We start from the raw sequence: 19,233 nt of genomic DNA, 5'->3' as shown, positions 1-19,233 counted from the left end.
TACAAAATCCTTATAGTTTTGGCTATCACCCTAACTATATGAATAGCTGATTGGATGTACAGTGCTCACGTCAGGATTTTAAACAGTGACATAGTCATAAGTTCTTGAACAGTGGCGGGTGAATGTACGGTTAGAAAGTTTCTGCTATTACAAGTTATGTCATATGTGATAATTTTGGATTGTTTTCATTGCTTCATTACAAACGAAGGGAGACTGTACCGATTATTTTTCCCCAGTACATGAAACTAATACACAAAATAATGTGCTATATATTAAATATAGCTGATCAGAGTGTAACTCTGTAATATAATATTACAGTTGTTCGGAAGAATGCGAGCAGTCGAATGGTTCGCTGTAAAAGACATAGTTCCGAGAGCAATTATATTTTTAGCATAGCGAAATCTCTTACTTTAATCCACACGTGCCAGACAGTACAGGAGACAAGAAGTCTGGCTATTTTACGGCCGTTCCCATGGGACCATTAGTAGAAGTAGCTCCTATCAGAACGGTGCCGTGGGAACCGAAAAATACCCGGTCTACTAAATACTGATTGGAGTGTACAGTGTGCGGAGTGTTTTGAATTTGACTTACCTAGTTATCGTCCTACTTGTATGATCATAAAATTAAATACCAATTAGTGCAAACGTGTTCAGTCAATCGACCCACTCAACAACTATAGAATTTCCAAGACCCTATTATTCGTTGGCCATATATATTACGGCACGATCGATTCTTAGATGGCTAAACGACAAACGTTAATCTATACAATTCTTAAACTATGAGATAGCACTTTAATCTAAAAATACACTTTTTATATTACTCCTGATTTTTACATTACAATTTTCACGTAAAACATTGTAGCCATAGGTTGATCATGGACACTGACAGCTTAATTTTAGATAATAATGATTTATGAGTTTCTCTAAAGTTAACTCTAAACTTGTGTAGTCCAGTCATTTATGGACATTTATGGAATTGAACCTGCAAATTTTCGTATACTCACGAAATTTTGCAAAGACCTTCCCAAAAGTATGAATAAAGGATTTTCGGTCGGAGACATATTGACCACGCCGATATTGACCCAATAACGTAACCGACCCTTTGCTTCTGAAGGTCGTGGAGACTTCAAAATAGGCTTAAACGAAGCCGCATATGCAAGTTTATATAGGAGTTATTGAGCAACACATGGCCTAAAATCCTTACTTTTCGAGAAATTCGCCAAAAACCATTTTGGGCGTGGTGCTGAGCCCATTTTCGATAGGATCGTGATAGAGTCTTTAGACAGGGTGCAAAAGAACCGCAATTAGCATATTAATATATGACTTACGAAGAAACAGATGCCTTAAAGTGCTTACTTTTTCAGTTATTGGCGAAAAACTGATTTCCGGTTCCAGAAATCATGCAAAAATATGGGTATCTCGTAAATTGGGCTATGAAGGCCAAACAGATTTTTGAATGATTGCAAATTGTGCAGAATGGCCATGTTTATATACAACTTATGAAGCAACATGTACCCTAAAACACTTACTTTTCGAGTTATTTGGGGGAGAAACATTGTATTATGTCCATTTTTACCTGTAAAATACAGTCTCACGAGCTGCTCTGTGCGCGCAAGGGACTTTATGACGTCATCGCCAAAATAATACAAACGCTAATTACACGCGTTAGAGAGCAGTTAGAGATTTAGGAATTTCGACTCGTTGCTCAGTTTGCTATTTGTCACAATCTGTCAAAATATGAGGATAACTTTTTTTTCAGTTAACTGGTCCTTTAAAATCTCTGATGTTTGATATTTAACTATTCAAAAGCTGGAGATCCGATAGTTAAGGCAAAAGGAGATTCGATACAAAAGGAGATTCGAAACTTAACAAATAAAAGTAAATTAAAACCAATATTTAATATGTTGACTTTATTTACCAGATTCGAAAGCTTGTTGGAACATGACAACAGCCTGATCAAGAGGAGCAGAAGGAGGAAGGAACCTCAGGTACAGAGCAAAGGATGAGAGCCAGTCCAAACCTTCACATACGTTGATAGTGCGAGTTGAACTCTCCCATACCTGATAAATATTGACATTAATACGTGTAGTGGGCAATTCCACGGTAAGGTTCCACTTGGTGAAAATGAAAAATTTTAAGATAGGCACCTAATTTTGGTTAAAATATGTTCATTAGACTCTTAACCTTACAGGTCAACAAAAGTTTTTTGTTTCATATTGCATTAACTTTTTATTTTTCTCATTCAAAGGAACACTACTCGGAAATGAAAAAAATCATTCAAATTTTCAAAGGGCCATAGTTTGGGTATGCAGCAATATTTCTCTATGAAATTCCATACACTTAAGCATAAGCATAAGAATGAGAGCTATGCAAAGTTTCAAAACCGTTACTCTAATACTTTTTCTAAAAAATTTCCACTAAGATGGTGTCGCGTCCGTCACAAAATTAAGCAAAAAAGTTTTTTCAGAGCCATATAGTGCTATTTATATTCAAAAAACCAATGTAACCTTTATCTCTTCTGAAGGTAAGGGAGTACCGTAGAAATTATCAGGCTTGTATCTTTTAAGAAAAAAATTTTGGAAGGGGGGTCCCAACTTGTCGCGTCCGTCACATTTTTTTGAAAATGCTCCAAAAAATCTTTTAACAGACTTTAAATGCATTTTTGTTAAAGCTGAGACCGTCCTTAACAAAACGATGTTGTCAAATCGAAAATTGGACAGAAAATGACTGAGTTATGTATAATTTTGTATATGCCCATATATGGGCGTACGGCTCACTTTTAGCCATTTTAATCCATATCTCCATTATTTTGACTAAAACCAAGACAAATTGAAGTCAAATAAGGTTTGACTATGTTGACTAGACTATCAAATAACATCATATGCAATTCAATAATTAAATTTACTGAGTTTTGCCATTTTATTTACCTTAACCTTTTTCAGGGGTAAAAGGCACAAAAAATGGACTTTACCCTATTTTCGCATATTTTTGAAGTAAAAATTCGATATCTTCCACATTTTAAACACTAAAGTAATGAAACTTTTGGGAGATGGTCTCAACAGTGTGATGTGTTGAACAGAGATGAATGTTTTACCAGAGTTATAAATTTGTTCAAGTAGAGAAATAGTTGCTGCCCCTAGATTGATACCCTAGCGTATGCCCAAAATGGACGATTTTGGCTATTGCAGACCTCGTGGAAGTACTTGCGGCCTAAAAATTGGCATAAATATAGAATGAAGGTCACTGAACAAGATAAAAGTGTCAAATAGAAGATTTGGAGAAATTGAAAAAAAAACGTGTGTCCGTCACAGTCACGTCCGTCACAATTTGAAAATGGCGCCACGCAAACAAAAACTGAGCAATCTCCAAAAAAATGGTATCTCAGAAATCCCTAAACCTTTTTCTATCACTGCATGTCCAAATTAGAGATAATAGATAACGTTTTGGGATAGATTTGGGTACCTTCTGAGTAGACACCCAAAAAAAGTGTCATATTTAAGTCGCGTCCGTCACAGGGGTACTATCTCAGAAAGTAATAATGGTAGGGGTCTGAAATTTTCACACAACCTATACAAAGGTTAAATGTGGACTAATAAATAGTTTAAGCTGATAAAGAAGCAACATCCTGAGCAAAACATTCGTTTGAACTTTTAAAAATGGCATAATCGTGGTGTCCGTCACGGTGGAATTGCCCTAGTGTAACATTAAATGGAAATTGTCAAAAACTAACACAACTAACATTGATTAAATAAACACGAAACATTTATCATTTTCAGTTAATATCATATAAAAATCACTGACCTGTTCCCCTGCCAACATAACATAAACTCTGAGTCTATCCTCAGAAATAAGAGCATCATACCCAGACTCTCTCCACTCATGTAGTTGTTTCAGAACCAGCTGTCTGACAATTGGAGTAGAGGACTGAGACACCAGCAGAGCGAGCTGGAAATCCCCGGCTTTACACAACAACTGACACGCCTCCTGGATACCTCCAGCACACAACCAGCCGATAACAGCAGGGAGGTGACACACACCTAGCTTGGAGTGTTCGATTGTCAGCTTTTGAGCCAGGACCTTCAGCTGGGCCCCCAACCAGTTTGATAAGCGAGATTTGCGGAATTGTTCCGCAGCGTAGTCTCCATCTTTCATCTGCTCATCCGCCCACAGAGCCTTGATTAGCTGCAGCGCAGGACCCAGCACAGTCAGATCCTCTCTTTCAGCAAGCTTCACCAGGAGTTCCTCTAAACAATCTGAACCTTTGTTAGGCACAGCAATAACAGCTCCATCCTGCTCATCAAACGTGGTGTGTTCCAGCATCACCTCCAACAGATCACTGTGGTACTCCGGAGTAGAACCGCAGGAAATCTCCGTCACATCTAGTCCGGATCCTCCGGTTGTGGACACGGTCCGGGAGGAGTCAAACAGGTTCCGTCCCACTGAGCCCTTACCTGACACGTGGTCTGACTTTACTAGGAGCCTGTTTGTGGAGGTCCAGTTTGCGCGGTAAGCGAAGTGTCGGGTGAGTCCCTCGTCCATCTTGAGATGAGTGCGTTCGCTTGCGATTGATTTGGAAAGTGGTGGCAGACACAAAACTGAGGGTACTACTGAGACTCCAAATTTAGGAGAAGCCTCTTCAGCAGGCTTTGTGAGCATCTTTTCTTTGAGAAGACTTGCTTTGAGGATTTTGGGACTTGCAGCCATGTTCTCACTCATGTCCAGTTTCTCCATCTTTAGAGCGGTTTTAGCAAGAGATCCCTTTTTAGAGAGGCTGATACTGGAAGAGTAGTTAAAATGAGATCCCTGCACGAACATCTCACCATCATCCTCTTCTTCCTGGTTATCTTCATCCTCTTCCTCGCTCTCGTTAAACCCAAACAGCCCTGCTTTGTAACCCTCGTACTCTTTTGGAACGGGGCGAGGAACGAAGGAAACTTCGTGAGGGGTGTCGTATCCTTCACCTTCCGACATATTGTCGTCATCACTAAACAAGTTCACATCTTCCTTCCCTTCATCGTCGAAGGAATTTTCTGCAGAAAGTGGTTCTTCTTTTAGCTTTTTGGCAGCTTCTTTTCTTTCTTCATCTTCTTCTTCCTCACTGTCTTCGAGTAAACCATACTGACTGAAGTGCTTCACCATAAAGGTCCACTGTCCAGTCTCGGGCTTGTATTCCACGAACTTAGCCCCCATTTTGAATGTCTTCTTCTCGAGATAGTTTGGGAATCCTCTCTTGATTATTTCTTTGGGATCTGTTATGTTGTCACGTGTTCCCTTATCTATCGGATAAACACACTCCAATGTAACCTCTGAAATATGAACGATTGTAGATCGGTAGATCACGCGATTAACTTTCAAAACTGAACTAAGACCAAAACTCTGAATCGTAATTGCTGCATGTCAGTATTATACAGCACCAAAATGTCTTGCATCATGACAGTTGTTTAAGTAGCTAACCTGATCGTCTGTTGAGAGCCTGGCCTTGAGGGGGCTTGTTCTTGTCGTCAGGGTAGACTGATATCTCCTTCCTTCTAAAGAATATCGTGTTGTCCAGGTCCATTCCCCAAACATCCACTTCTCCCAGGAACTTCACTTCTCCGTATCTATCACGTGATTAGTTAGTTAGTTAAATGGTTTTCGTTTTCTTAATAAATAAAAGAGAAGTTTGCCTTCAAAATCCGGGTACGTAACATTTTTTCCCTATTATTTTCTGGTATCCTCCTCATATCACTTACCCTGTCCTACCCACAATGAGATCATTAACAACCAAACTCTCGTCTTTAATCAAGTCCACAAGATCGTCAGTTCCAGGAACTGTGTAGTACTCGGGACGGTTTAGAGTGAAGGGCAATGTGGGGGGAGGTGGTTTTAGAGGCTTCCCATCTAGTCCTAATATCGGCTCCTCTATTTCGATTGCTGTATCATCCTCCTGGAAAATGTACCAATTAAAGCAATGTTTTTACCGAATTATATGTTTGTTATCGAGAATATTCCTAACAAAGCTCATTGCATAAGGACAATAATATTGGCTGGAGCTGAGAATAGGTGAAAAATTAAACACCTTAGTAGCATTGGCATCACGCCACGGTCTGGCCTCTCATAAAGAATGTGTAAAATTTCACGGGGGCTATCGATTGTGACGAGGACACGACGTTGGGAATAAACAATGGTTAAACAGTAAATACAATAGCGGACGAGTGATATTTGTGCCAATGAAGCATTGAGTTGGAACCATTGCAGCTGGTCGGGGGGGCCAATGACTACCAATGGAGACTTTTGGGGACTAATGGGGACTAAAAATCATGGGGACTAGAGGTCAACTCGTTGACGTAATTCACCATTTGTCCCCATAAGTCCCCAGAATTTTTGACAGTTATTTATGGTTTCCAAGTTAGTTTAATAACGATACGATCGAGATGTTTTGTCCAAGATAAGAGTAGGATAAATCTGACTTAAAAGTAAAATGATAAGCCCGGTTGTAATGTGTTCTACCACTGTACAAGTCAGTTCAGATTGAGGTAAATTGAAGTTTAGCTCTCGTGAAGGTAGAAGTAGCCGACTCGCTGAACTCTTAAATCTTTTGGGGGGGGGGGGGGGGGGGGGGGTCCAACTACAAAAAATACGAATACGAATTTCAAATTTTAGGGGTGCGTTCGTATTTTTTCGTATTTTTTACCAACATTTTTTTACTCTAGAAATAACGAAATATCCCAGATTAATGGATCTATAAATCCATTGGTATTCTCCGTTGTATCTTTGTATATTACACTGTATGACATCAGAGAAGATAAATATGACGCAGCAAAACTGGTGAACAAATGAAAATACAATACTACGATTACCTACTAATTAATAATTGGAGTTTAGCTGCTTGTCAATCTCAAGTAAGCGTATTTATGTCAAAACACTGGGATATTATCACAATTCAGATATTATGATGTATTAATTGTGATTTATAAAGGTCTTTGAATGCTACATCACAGAATATTATTACCAAATACGCATTACGCATACTTTTAAAGTCTGGTAAGTTGGGTTCCTAAAACGAAATGAATCAGCTTCGGCTGAACCCATTATATATAATATTATAGGACTATATATGGCACATTCATATTTCATATTGATATTCTATCAGATTTTTCTTTAGAGAAAACTATTACACAAAGTAGTCATGGTTATAGTAACAAGCTTAAATCCTTAGTGATTAAAATTAGAGAAAACTTCAAATTCCTTAGTGATCTTCAAAACTTCTTTTGATAGTAAATCTTACAATCTACATCAGACTTCACCCAAACATGATAATTCTGATGGGTAAACAAAAGGAGTTAGCAGTTAGTGAGGTATAACGGCAGACAGCCTTGCTGAATATATGCGATTTGACATGAACAGAGCCTGCCCGCGGAACTTGACAGCTTGCTTGAATATTTTCTTGTCGAACCAGCCCTTGTCACCAACAGATACACGTTTACAGTCTTTTCCAAGCGATTCACATGGCCGAGAAAGTGACACCCTGGCGATACTGTAGCCTTGATTCTCCTTTGGTGTGTATGACCTGCCATTGATGACCGACCGTCGTTCATAAACTTCCTCAGCAACAGTATCAACATGGTACCAACGCCGGTCGGTGTGGAGAACTCTGCATTGACTGTTATAAATCTCCATTTCACATCATCATCATTGGGGGCCTCAAGCTCAGCCACTTCCCTGTCTTCATCATCAACTAGAGTGTAACATCATCAACTAGAGTGTAACAGTCGGGTTCAGTAGTATATCGAGTTCGCACCCGGACAGCTTTGTTGTGAGCACGAATCATATCCTTCCTTATGTCGATGCCTTCCCTGAGGCTTTCCTAAGTTTCTTGAGGCTGGGTGTCTCTGCCCTTGTACACCCGTGTTTGGTTGGGATTGGGGGAATCAGTGTCTTCCCCCGAGGGGGTGTGCAACATCATTCGCAACAGAGATGCTGCCTTTCGCATCAAGCTCAAGGCACCGATTTTTCCTTGCTCTGGCATCCTTTGTGGAAGCCAGTGCGAAGGAAAGCAAACAATTGTTCGCAAGAGTCGAAACAAAATGCCAGCAAGCAATATCACAGTCCCTTGTACTTAGTTGCACATTGGACTTGATAAGAAAACCATCCTTCAAGGCCAGTTATAAGGTCCTGGAACGTTGGAGCCGTGATAAAGGTGTTTACCTTAAGCCTTCCGCTTTTCGCAAACATGATCCCCCTGAAGTGGAGGAGGAGGACTGGAGAGGCGGAAAAAGAAGAGGAGGAGGACTGAGGAAGACTGAGGAGAAAGGGGAGGAGGAGGAGGAAGAGGAGAAGGAGGTGAAAAAGGAGGTAGGAAGGACTGAGAAGGAAGACGAGGACGAGAGGACGACTATGAGGAGGATTTGAGGGACGAGGACTGAGGAGGAGAGGAGAACTGGGGGGATGACTGAGGAGGGAAGGACTGAAGAGGGACTGAGAGGAGGAGAGGAGGAGTAAAAAGATGAGGACAAAGACGAGGAGGACTAGGACGAGAGCGAGGGGACGAGGAGGAGGACGACTGATAAAAAGGAGAAGGGGGAGGGGAGGAGGGACTGGGTAAGGACTGATGAGGAGGAGGTCTAAAGACGAAGAGGACTGAGAAGAAGGACAAGGACAAGGAGGGACGACTATGAGGAGGACTGAGGACGAGGACTGAGGAGTGGGAGGAGAACTGGGGGGATGACTGAGGAGAAGGACTGAAGAGGACTGGAGGAGGGGAGGAGAGTAAAAAGATGAGGACTAAGGACGAGAGGACTGAGGGACGAGAGCGAGGACGAGGAGGAGGACGACAGATAAAAAGGGAGAAGGGGGAGGAGGAGGAGGACTGGGTAAGGACTGATGAGGAGGAGGTCTAAAGACGAAGAGGACTGAGAAGGAAGACAAGGACAAGGAGGACGACTATGAGGAGGACTGAGGGACGAGGACTGAGGGAGTGGGAGGAGAACTGGGGGGATGACTGAGGAAGGACTGAGGAGGACTGAGGAGGGGGAGGAGGAGTAAAAGGATGATGACTAAGGACGAGGAAGACTGATGACTGAAGACGAGAGCGAGGACGAGGAGGAGGACGACTGATAAGAGGAGAAGGAGGAGGAGGAGGAGGAGGGCTGGGGAAGGACTGATGAGGAGGAGGTCTAAAGACGAGGAGAAGTGAGGAAGAGGAGGACTGAGAAGGAAGACGTGGACGGGAGGACGATTATGAGGAGGACTGAGGACGAGGACTGAGGAGGGGGAGGAGAACTGGGGGGATGACTGAGGAGAAGAAGGACTGAGACGGACTGAGGAAGAGGAGGAGGAGTAAAAGGATGAGGACTAAGGACGAGGAGGACTGAAGACGAGAGCGAGGACTAGGAGGAGGCCGACTGATAAGGAGAAGGATGAGGAGGACTGGGGAAGGACTGATGAGGAGGAGGTCCGAGGGAGGACTGAGGAGGAGGAGGACTGAGGAGGAGGAGGATGACTGAGGAGTAGGAGGAGGACTGAGGAGGAGAAGGAGGAGGGGGAGGAGACTGAGGAGGAGGACTGGGGGAGGACTGAGGAGGAGGAGGAGGACTGAGGAAGGAGGAGGAGGACTGAGAAGGAAGACGAGGACTGAGAAGGAGGACGAGGACGAGGAGGACGACTATGAGGAGGACTGAGGACGAGGACTGGGGAGGGGGAGGAGAACTGGGGGCATGACTGAGGAGGAGAAGTACTGAGGACGACTGACGAGGAGGAGGAGGAGTAAAAGGATGAGGAAAAAGGACGAGGAGGACTGAGGACTGAGGACGAAAGCGAGGACGAGGAGGAGGCCGACTGATAAGAAGGAGAAGGAGGAGGGACTGGCGAAGGACTGATAAGGAGAAGGTCTGGGGGAGGACTGAGGAGGAGGATGACTGAGGAGTAGGAGGAGGAGGAGGAGGACTGAGGAGGAGGAGGACTGAGGAGGAGAAGGAAGAGGGGGGAGGAGACTGAGGAGGAGAAGGTCTGGGGGAGGACTGAGGAGAAGGAGGATGACTGAGGAAGGAGGAGGAGGACTGAGGAGGAGGAGGACTGGGGGAGGACTGATGAGAGGAGGACTGGGGGGGAGGACTGATGAGGAGGAAGAGGAATGTGGAGGAGGACTCAGGAGGACTCAATAGGAGGACTGAGGAGGAGGAGGACTAAGGAGAACGAGGACGACTATGAAGGGGACTGAGGAGGAGGACTGATGAAGAGGAGAAGGAAGAGGAGAAGAGGAAGGATGAGGACTGGGGAAGAGGAGGATGAGGAGGAGGACTCAGGAGGAGGAGGAGGACTCAGGAGAAGGACTCAGGAGAAAGAAGACTCAGGAGGAGGAGGAGGAGGAGGAGGAGGAGGAGGAGGACTGGCGAAGGACTGATGAGAAGGAGGTCTAAAGACGAGGAGGACGGAGGACGAGGAGGACTGAGAAGGAAGACGCGGACGAGGAGGACGACTATGAGGAGGACTGAGGACGAGGACTGAGGAGGGGGAGGAAAAACACATAAAACATACTAATGGAATGTCCTATTGGTTCGTTTTCTCATCACAATATATACTATTATATAGCATACGTATTATGTAGGGGTTCTGATTGAATTATATCACTTCTGAGAGGTTTTAGAGATCGATTCTGTAAATTTCTCAATTTTCCGATTTTTCCGATTTCGATTTTGGCCTCATCAACCCTCATAAACATAAAAAGGATCACAATATATCCCAAATTTTAATTTTAAAAACGATAAAAAGGGAGCGACTTTCAAAATTTTGTGTGGGTTCATCGTTTTTGTTGTTGCACCCCCAGGTTTTATGTATGATACATGATGGTTTACATATTATTTTAATGTTTCTTCACTGCTAAGTTGAGCTTAGATCTGATTAATTACGAAGATGTGTGATCTTCTATTTAGGGCACTTTCAAAAACATCTGTCACGGAAAAAATGTTAAAATTTGCCAAAAATCAGTTTTTGTGGCATAATTTGGTGGATAATTTTTGGAACGGGATGAAACTCCAGGATATGGTGTGCTATACCCTAACCCTTACTATCTGCCACTTTTTGTTTCGATTTAGGGCTAAATCTGGTGGATAAAAGTGAAACAGACCAATCCACTTCAGGTGGCCTTTAAAAATATTTAATTCCATCTAAACTCCTAAAATATGATTGAGACCTAACAATAATCGTTATAACTTCATAATTTCATAAGTAGGGCCGGGATTTTTCTTAAGGGCCAAATTTGGTATATATTTTTTTTACCTCTTTTTTAAGACTGTTATTTGTTAGCTAACATCAATTTACTGGTCTTAAAATGATGCAAAGGCAATGTTAAATCTATGGCATCAACTATGAAGTACAAGATTCAAGTTAAAAGGCTATTTTTGGTGGATATAAGTCAATATTAATTAGTTAAACACGTAAATGTTACCAAAATATCAATAAATAAGACATCATCATGATTAGAAACAGTTGAAAAAGATGAAATATAAGATGTTGAACATTTATGCATAAGGTACTATGGCATTTTAAGCATTCAGGGCCAATTTGGTGGATAATTAACTCAAAAATACTTAAATTATCGACCTGGATATTTTGATATCCATCAATTTTGGCCTTAAAAGTCGGCTTGAGCTTATCACATTTTGTGCTGAACAAGAAAAAGGTCTAAACAAACCAATATCAGTGTATGATTTCATAATCGAGCAAATCTAAGGCCAGAAATAGTGGATAAAAAAGCAAATTTAACCGTTTTTAAGCTAATTTCTTAGGCATTTATCCACCAAAAACGGCCCTAAATGGAGAATGTTTGGAACGTTTACTTGAAACTATATCCCTTCTTTTCGACCTAAGAGCAATGATTTTCAGCTCTTTCGACCTTAAGATATAATTATTGGGCGTTGAAAGTGGATCACATACGTTATCAGTCAAGAAATTGTTATTTCAATCACTGAGGTAGGTTATTCACATTTAATATCCACCAATTTTAACCTTAAAAGTCGTCTTGGACTGAAAATTCTTTTGAACTGACTCAGCAAAGGGGATTTTCTATCTAGAAACAGTTGTAGTTTCATGATAGAACACATCTAGGGCCAAAAATAGTGGATACAAAAGCAAATTTTCCCGTTTTAGTACTTTTATCCACCAAAAACAGCTCTAAAGGCTGAAAGGAAACAGTTTGTTAAGTTCGTATGAAACTATATAATATCCATTCATTATGGCCCTAGAGCAATAATTGTATACATTTTCAGCTTCTAAACGAGATAATTGGGGTCTAACAATGGATAACCTGCATTATTGACTCAGAAATTGACTTAAAATTAAATAAATAATAATAATAAAATTTGGTAGCTTAAACACAAACTCTAAGCCCAGTGGATAAACCACAAAACTTATGCTCTATTGTGTGAAACAAAGATACTAGATCAAGATAACTATCAAGGAGTGTATGCATAGGACATAAAAAGTTTTGGAACGAAGATGACATGCTTGTGAAGCGAGCTAACAGTCTAATTGCTAATAAGTTCAAAAAGATCATGACATTAGGTTGCATCCTAAACAGTTTAAGCAAATAACATAAAGTATTATATTGTCAATTAATCGCTCATGCCATAACTTTTCTTAAACAGGTGAGTTTTTAATAATGTTTGAACAGATCAACATCGGAACAAGTCTTAATTTCAATTGGTAGTTGGTTCCAGATTTTCGGAGCAACAGTCTGAAACGCTCTTGGGTGTGATCTTGTAGATCCGACGGGTAGGTGTAAGGAGGAAGTTCTTCTGCTACTCGAACTAACAAATGTTACTAGATCACACAGATATGCAGGAGCAACACCATTGACTGCTTTGAAAATCAGTAAGCATAACTTAAACTCAATCCTCTCCTTCACCTTGAGCCAATGAAGGGATTTGAGCTTCTCCTCGACTGAGTCTCTCTTCTTTAATCCAAAAACCAGACGGCATGCTCGGTTCTGAATGTTCTGCAGCTGCGTAATTGAGGCTTGACTACAACCATAGTAAAGTGCATTGCAGTAGTCAAGCGATGAGATTACAATTGCTTGAGTCAGTGTTCCCATCTGTTTGGTTGTGAGGAATGTTTTCATCTTAGCAAGGTCTCTTAGTTTCAGAAAACACGATGTTTAAGTTGCTTGATTTGCTCACCAAAGTTTAGTTGAGAGTCGAGACGAAATCCGAGGTTCTTTGCAACAGGTGACAGCCTGACACACGTCTCAGAGTTAACAAACACGCCCCCTATAGACAGCTGCTGGAGAACAAGCGGTGTCCCCAAAGACAAGAATCTCAGTTTTTCCTGCATTGAGCTGTAGATAATGTTTTTTCATCCAGTCATTAATTTCTTGGAAACATTTGGGAACATCGTTGATAAGGACGGTGGGCTCCTCGTTTGGCTTGAAACTTTTATACAGCTGATGATCGTCGCGTCACCCTGGATGGAGAAGTTCAAATCATGTGCTGCTGAGTACAAAGAGCGAATGTAGATGTTGACAGGACGGACCCCAGCACAGAGCCCTGTGGGACTCCAAACTTAATCACTATCTCATAAGTTTCCTCATTTCCCAACTTTAATCGTTTGACATCTACCTGTGAGGAAGCTGCTGAACCCATTTCCAAGCTGTCCCTGTTATTCCCAACTCATTTCTGAGGATGTTCAGTAGTTTGCAGTGGTCAACTGTATCAAAAGCTGCGCTGAGATCTAGGAGAAGAACAACAGTTGCCTTGCTTTCTGTAGATGCAATGAGTAGATCGTTAACAACTCTCACAAGCAGACTCTCGGTGCTGTGTTTTGATTTGTATCCAGACTGCTGTGGGATGTTCAGGTTGTTGTTTTCTAGATGTTCATTTAGACGCCTGAGCACTACTCTTTCTATCAACTTGCCCACAAAACTAAGGTTAGATATTGGTCTGTAATTCTTGAGATTATCTCTATCTAATCCCTGGCCCTTGATCAGGGGTGTGATATGAGCTAGTTTAGCGCCATCAATACTGCCAGAAGATAATGAAGCATTTACTATGTCAACTAAGACGGGTAGTAGAACCTCAAGGTTTTCTTTAAAGATGTTTGCAGGTAGAGGGTCAATTGAAGAAGACTTGATCTCAGATGCCTTGATTATCTCCTCTAGTTCTTCCAGAGTAGTTGGAGAGAACTCAGCTAGTTTTTCTCCGCAGTAAGAGGGCGTTTGATCGTCAGACTCCACATGATCAAAGTTATTCCGTATTGCCTTTATTTTCTCCTGAAAATATACGTTAAAGTTTTCGACTGTGTCCTTGAGAGACTCCGACGAAGGCAACACAATGCTTTTATCCCGATCAAGAAAGGTGTCCACAAATCTAAAAAGACTCTTAGAAGAATAGGAATGCTTTATGAATTCGACTTTGAAAAACTCATGTTTCTTCCTGTCTGAGAGTTCTGTGCACTGCTCTCTGATTGATTCATAGTGTTTCTTGTCAGTTAAAGATCCGGAGATTTTCCACTTTGTCTCGGCTTTTCTTCTTTGGCTTCTAAGTGCTTTATATTCACCATCGAACCAATCAATCTTGAAGCTCCAATATATCCACCAAAAATGGCCTAAAAATTAAATCTTCTATGCTATCATAAACTTGAAACGATTTCCAACCTGATCCGTTCACTGAGTAAAGCTGGTGAACTTGTTGACCAATATAATTTTTTCAGTTGAAAATTTTCGGTATTGAATTTTATTTCATCGTTTTATTATCCACCATATCTAGCCTTAAAATTGAAATCTTTCTTTATTTTCGCCTTTTATCATAGAGGCATATCGATTTGCTACAATTCTATCTTTAAATAATCACCATAAATTAACCACACGTAAAGTTACAGGCCAACAAATGATATATCCACCAAACCCATCTGAAAAGTATATCCACCATTATTAGCCCTGATTTAAATGCGTGTATCTCTGCTCATAGACATAGTAGACATTTAATTCTTTTTGTAAAAGTTGAACTATCGCAAATCCTATGCTGAAAAAAAGTTTAATCAAAATATTGAGTTTATCCACCAAATGAGAGCTTCTAGAAGTTGAAATTTTTCCCGTGACAGATTCGTTAACATAGTTTTTGAAAGTGCCCTTTATCAAAATGACGATTTGTAAAAAATACGAAAAAATACGAATACGAATTTGAAATTTTAGGGGTGCGTTCGTATTTTTGTAGTTGGACCCCCCCCCCCCCCCCCCCCCCCCCCCCCCCCATCTTTTGACCCATCAGCATGGACATTATCGGGGAAAATGATTATCGATTAGAATCTTACAGTTACTCCTCCTTGCACGATGCTACTAGATCAATCTGATAAAATAAGCGTATATATGCAATATTTCTCCTCAATGTTGTCATTGGTAGTCGCCCCCGCCCCCTCCCTTAATTTACCTGAGGTACTCTAACAGCCCTAAAGTAGCTCCCAAGAAGTCAGGAATGTCCAGTGACCATTTATAAATATTCTAGACTTCAGTCTCGAGAAGTTTACGATCTGGTCTGGAGAAGCCAGATTTTTTGAAATCTAAATGGGGACTAATGGAGATTTTTGGGGACTAATGGGGACTAAAAATCATGGGGACTCGGGGTAAAATCGTTGACGTAATTCCCCAAGTCCCCAAAAGTAGTCATTGGCCCCCCCCCCCCCCCCCCCCCCCCCCCCCCCCCCCCCCCAGCTGGTCATTTGATCTCTAATACTAGAAACAACTAACATATAGCTGGTAGTAGTAACAATAAGCTCTTATGTTGGGTATATAGGTAAGTTGTTATCAAGCTTTCACTACTTTGCAAATAAGTTTGTTTATGTGTGGACAGTAAGGCTCGTGAACTTTTGTATCAACTTTGAAGACATTCTATAGCGACCAAAACAATTCCAGTTACTTGCTCATAATTTAAATTCTTTGATTTTGACTAGAGCCTAGCCGGTAAGCTTGAAATATTGAGTCCACAAACCTTGTTGTTCTTTACAATTACCACTGGATTTGAACAGCTCTACAACTAGAAGGCGGCTTTCTAAAGGCCCCCTTTTTAATCCATTTCTATGACTGAGTTTTTTAAAAGGCATAACCTCGTGGTGCAGACTAGACTGCAGGGCCAGTCAGTTTGTGCCTCTAAACGGTTCACACTGGAGACTAACGACCAACTGTCGTGAAATATCATAACGAGAGGTTAGTTTCAGGAAGTTGTAGGAAAGTGTAGTACTATTCCTTATATGGTCACGTACAGCTCCTTATATGGTCACGTACAGCTCCTTATATGGTCACGTACAGCTACAGCTCTATAATGAGGCCTTTTGTACTAAATGTATACACAGTATTATGGGACTATACGCTTATATACCTAGTTAACGAACTTGTTTTGCTTCTCAATGTTTGCTTCAGTTTTACACAAACGTTCGATATTATCATTGATGATTTGATGTGTTTTTTTTAATTATTTATTATTAGAGTCGTAGCCCAGTCGTAGCTCACCAGTATAGTAACTATTGAACGTATATCGCTAATAGCTACTAACTAGCGTTATGAATTATTTTATTAGTATATTGAATGCTTGTTCAAATGTACAGAACAGCTGATATTTATTCAACTTTCTTGAAGTCAAATTTAGTCGTACAATGTTCTTAAATTGTAAAGAAAGTCAAATTGAGTTAAGTTTTATTTAAATTGAGTCTTGATTGTTCTCTTTGGACTGGGTCTTTATCTCTAGGTGTTCAATTTCATGCTCCAGCTGGCGCACTCATTTTTAAAACAGCACGGCCAAAACAACATTGCTCCGCACTTTCGTTTTAGTCGTGCCAGTCTCATCTCTCAAGTCTCAACCACATAATATAATAACAAGCTTAGATAATAGCAAATTTATCGTAATTATTTAACCCAACATTGTGTAACACTGTGACAGTTCATGACAGGTGTGGCTAACTATTTAAATCATGCGTTTAATTCTTACAATTACAAAGCTAACTTATCACTTACAGTTATAGTTGTGTCTGCTAACTTTTCTTCCCTTGCTGGCGAAGATTTCTCTGTTTTTAGAGCGACTATGTTTGGTTCTGTAGCGGAGGTGTCCGCTTCTTCTATCATCTCCGCGTGTGTGTCGTCGAATGGTAACTTTCTGGGATTATTTCGAGGATTAGGACATGCCTTTGAACGCTAACAATGTTTGAAAAAGGCGATCTTTGAGATTTGCTGGTGTCATGTTTTCTAAGTTGATTGCTTTGAGAAGTAAACAAATACGATTTGTGATAATAATAATAAACCTGATGGGTGAAATGTCTTTGATTGGGGTGGTGTTAAGATTGGGTCGGATGTTATCAGGCTGTTCTTGTTCTCGGTTGGATACTATCGTATTCATTGTTGTATCCATTACTATCTCTGAAAATAAAATTATACTAGTTTTTATAACTAACATAAATAATTAATGTCAATGATCGGTAAAAAGCTCTTTTCCAAGTCTCGAGAAAATATTCAGGTATATTCTAGTATTAATTAGAGCATTTAACACTTTGTTGTTGAATAGAATATTTTCCTCGCCGAAATTAAGAAGTGAATTTCTCTCTTCTAAAGAGTTAAGCAAGGAACTGTTACTGTAAGTTCCGTGCAGCTTCCACTCTGAACAAATCGCGTCCCGATGTTTAAAAGCCTTTCATTTATGTAGATTTGAAGTGAGTTTATATTTTCCATTTGTTTGCAGCAAGATGTTACTCCTTGTGGTATGTGCAGCCTTATTTGTGCTAACAGAGCAGACTTATGATCAGACTGCATCGTGTCTGATGAAGCTTCATAACGATGTCGATGGGATTGATATTGGTACTTTTTCTTTTTAATCATTTGAACATTTTTTAATCTCGTAAACCGGATTTTTCTGAATTAAAAAACAGCATCTTTGCTCCCATAATGGTTTCCATCTTTAGGAAGAGTCTGGTTCTCATCTACACCGGGAGAGAAACAGAGAGTAAGACTGGCTTTTTTGCACCCAAAAATAGCTAACGGAAAACATGGATTCCATGTCCATGCGCTACCTGTCGCAGAAGGTGGCAATGATTGTTTGACAACTGGAGGCCACTTCAACCCTGACGGAGTAGATCACGGAGCAGCGGGTGGTCCAGCAGCTTCTCATCATGTTGGAGACTTCGGGAATGTGCTCGCAAGGGATGGTAAGTTGGGATAACATGGTGCAATCTTTATAATCCGACGGATTACAAGTCGTTCTCAATTCCCAAATGATAGTGTTCTTGAGTGATTTGATAAGATAACAAACTTAAACCAATACTCTTTTTTCAGGTTTTGTTCTAGAGAAAATTGATTATACAGTGGGTCCGGGAATTGATCGTAAGTGAAAATTTGGAGTTTTTACATTATTTTTCTAGTTATTCTGGTCTGACTTTATTCGAAAATCATTAGTAAATTACGAAAGATACTTCAACTTCAAGGTCTAAATATCTTCAATTCACAAGAGGCCGGATATAACTACGTAGAAGAAGATAGGTTTGCTCTGGACGGAGAAAATTCTATCAGGGGACGAGCTGTAGTCCTTCACGCGGGTACAGATGACTTGGGTCTTGGTGGGGACGAAGGTAATGGATCAATTGTTCACAATTCTTAGGACACAGTTCAGAGAATTTTATAAATATTTTTGTTGAAATTTGTTCTGTACTGACTACAGTTTTATTATTTTTGTGAGATATTTAAATATCACTGATTACAGGGAGCCGAAAGACTGGTAATGCAGGATCACGGTTAGCATGTTGTACTTTGGAATGAGCAGAGGAAACGTGTAACCATCAGAGTTTTCAGGGGGATAAATATTTAGTGACCTACTAACCTGGAAAAACATTCGGATCAAACTTCTTTTGAAACTTGGATTTAATGATAATTAAACTGAATGAAACATTGTGAGATTGCATGTGGAGGCCGAGGGTTTCAGAAATTTTGGATTTATTGAATAATATATTTTGATTATTAGTTTTAAAACAGAATTTTAATTATTTTTGACACCTGAACAAACAAAATAATAATAATAATAATAACTAGAAATTTATACATCGCTTTATAGCCAAAAAGAACTCAAAATCCAAAGATTCAGTTCAAGCCATCTAAAGCGACTCATGAACATGTACATAAGAACTTCTAGCATTTTGTGAAGTATGGTTTGTATGAGAAAGATATTATATGATACAGTACTTATATGAACACTTTTTCAAATAGTTGAGTCTTTAGTCTCTTTTTAAACAA

General features: G+C 40.4%; 2 protein-coding genes across 2 annotated transcripts in view; one reads left to right on the top strand and one right to left on the bottom strand.

Moving 5' to 3' along the window:
- Positions 1-19,233, bottom strand: part of LOC134820000 (nuclear pore complex protein Nup98-Nup96-like) — a 33,289-nt gene that overhangs the window by 4,263 nt on the left and 9,793 nt on the right. The window contains exons 11-16 of the mRNA XM_063830169.1: positions 17,259-17,373; positions 16,975-17,113; positions 5,732-5,925; positions 5,454-5,599; positions 3,801-5,305; positions 1,918-2,059 (exon numbers count right to left, since the gene is read on the bottom strand). Coding sequence (XP_063686239.1) covers positions 1,918-2,059; positions 3,801-5,305; positions 5,454-5,599; positions 5,732-5,925; positions 16,975-17,113; positions 17,259-17,373 — 2,241 coding nt within the window. The remainder of the gene's footprint in view (positions 1-1,917; positions 2,060-3,800; positions 5,306-5,453; positions 5,600-5,731; positions 5,926-16,974; positions 17,114-17,258; positions 17,374-19,233) is intronic.
- LOC134820011 (superoxide dismutase [Cu-Zn]-like) lies at positions 17,672-18,960 on the top strand. Its single transcript, XM_063830187.1, has 5 exons — positions 17,672-17,808; positions 17,913-18,155; positions 18,283-18,330; positions 18,456-18,575; positions 18,707-18,960. The coding sequence occupies exons 1-5, from the start codon at positions 17,697-17,699 to the stop codon at positions 18,760-18,762; spliced, it is 579 nt and encodes a 192-aa protein (XP_063686257.1). The 5' UTR covers positions 17,672-17,696; the 3' UTR covers positions 18,763-18,960.

This window comes from Bolinopsis microptera, chromosome 8 (assembly GCF_026151205.1).
Source record: "Bolinopsis microptera isolate Bmic1 chromosome 8, MBARI_Bmic_1.0, whole genome shotgun sequence".
Taxonomy (NCBI): domain Eukaryota; kingdom Metazoa; phylum Ctenophora; class Tentaculata; order Lobata; family Bolinopsidae; genus Bolinopsis; species Bolinopsis microptera.
The sequence above is the reverse complement of the archived record's forward strand: the minus strand, read 5'-3'. Positions and strand labels throughout refer to the sequence as shown.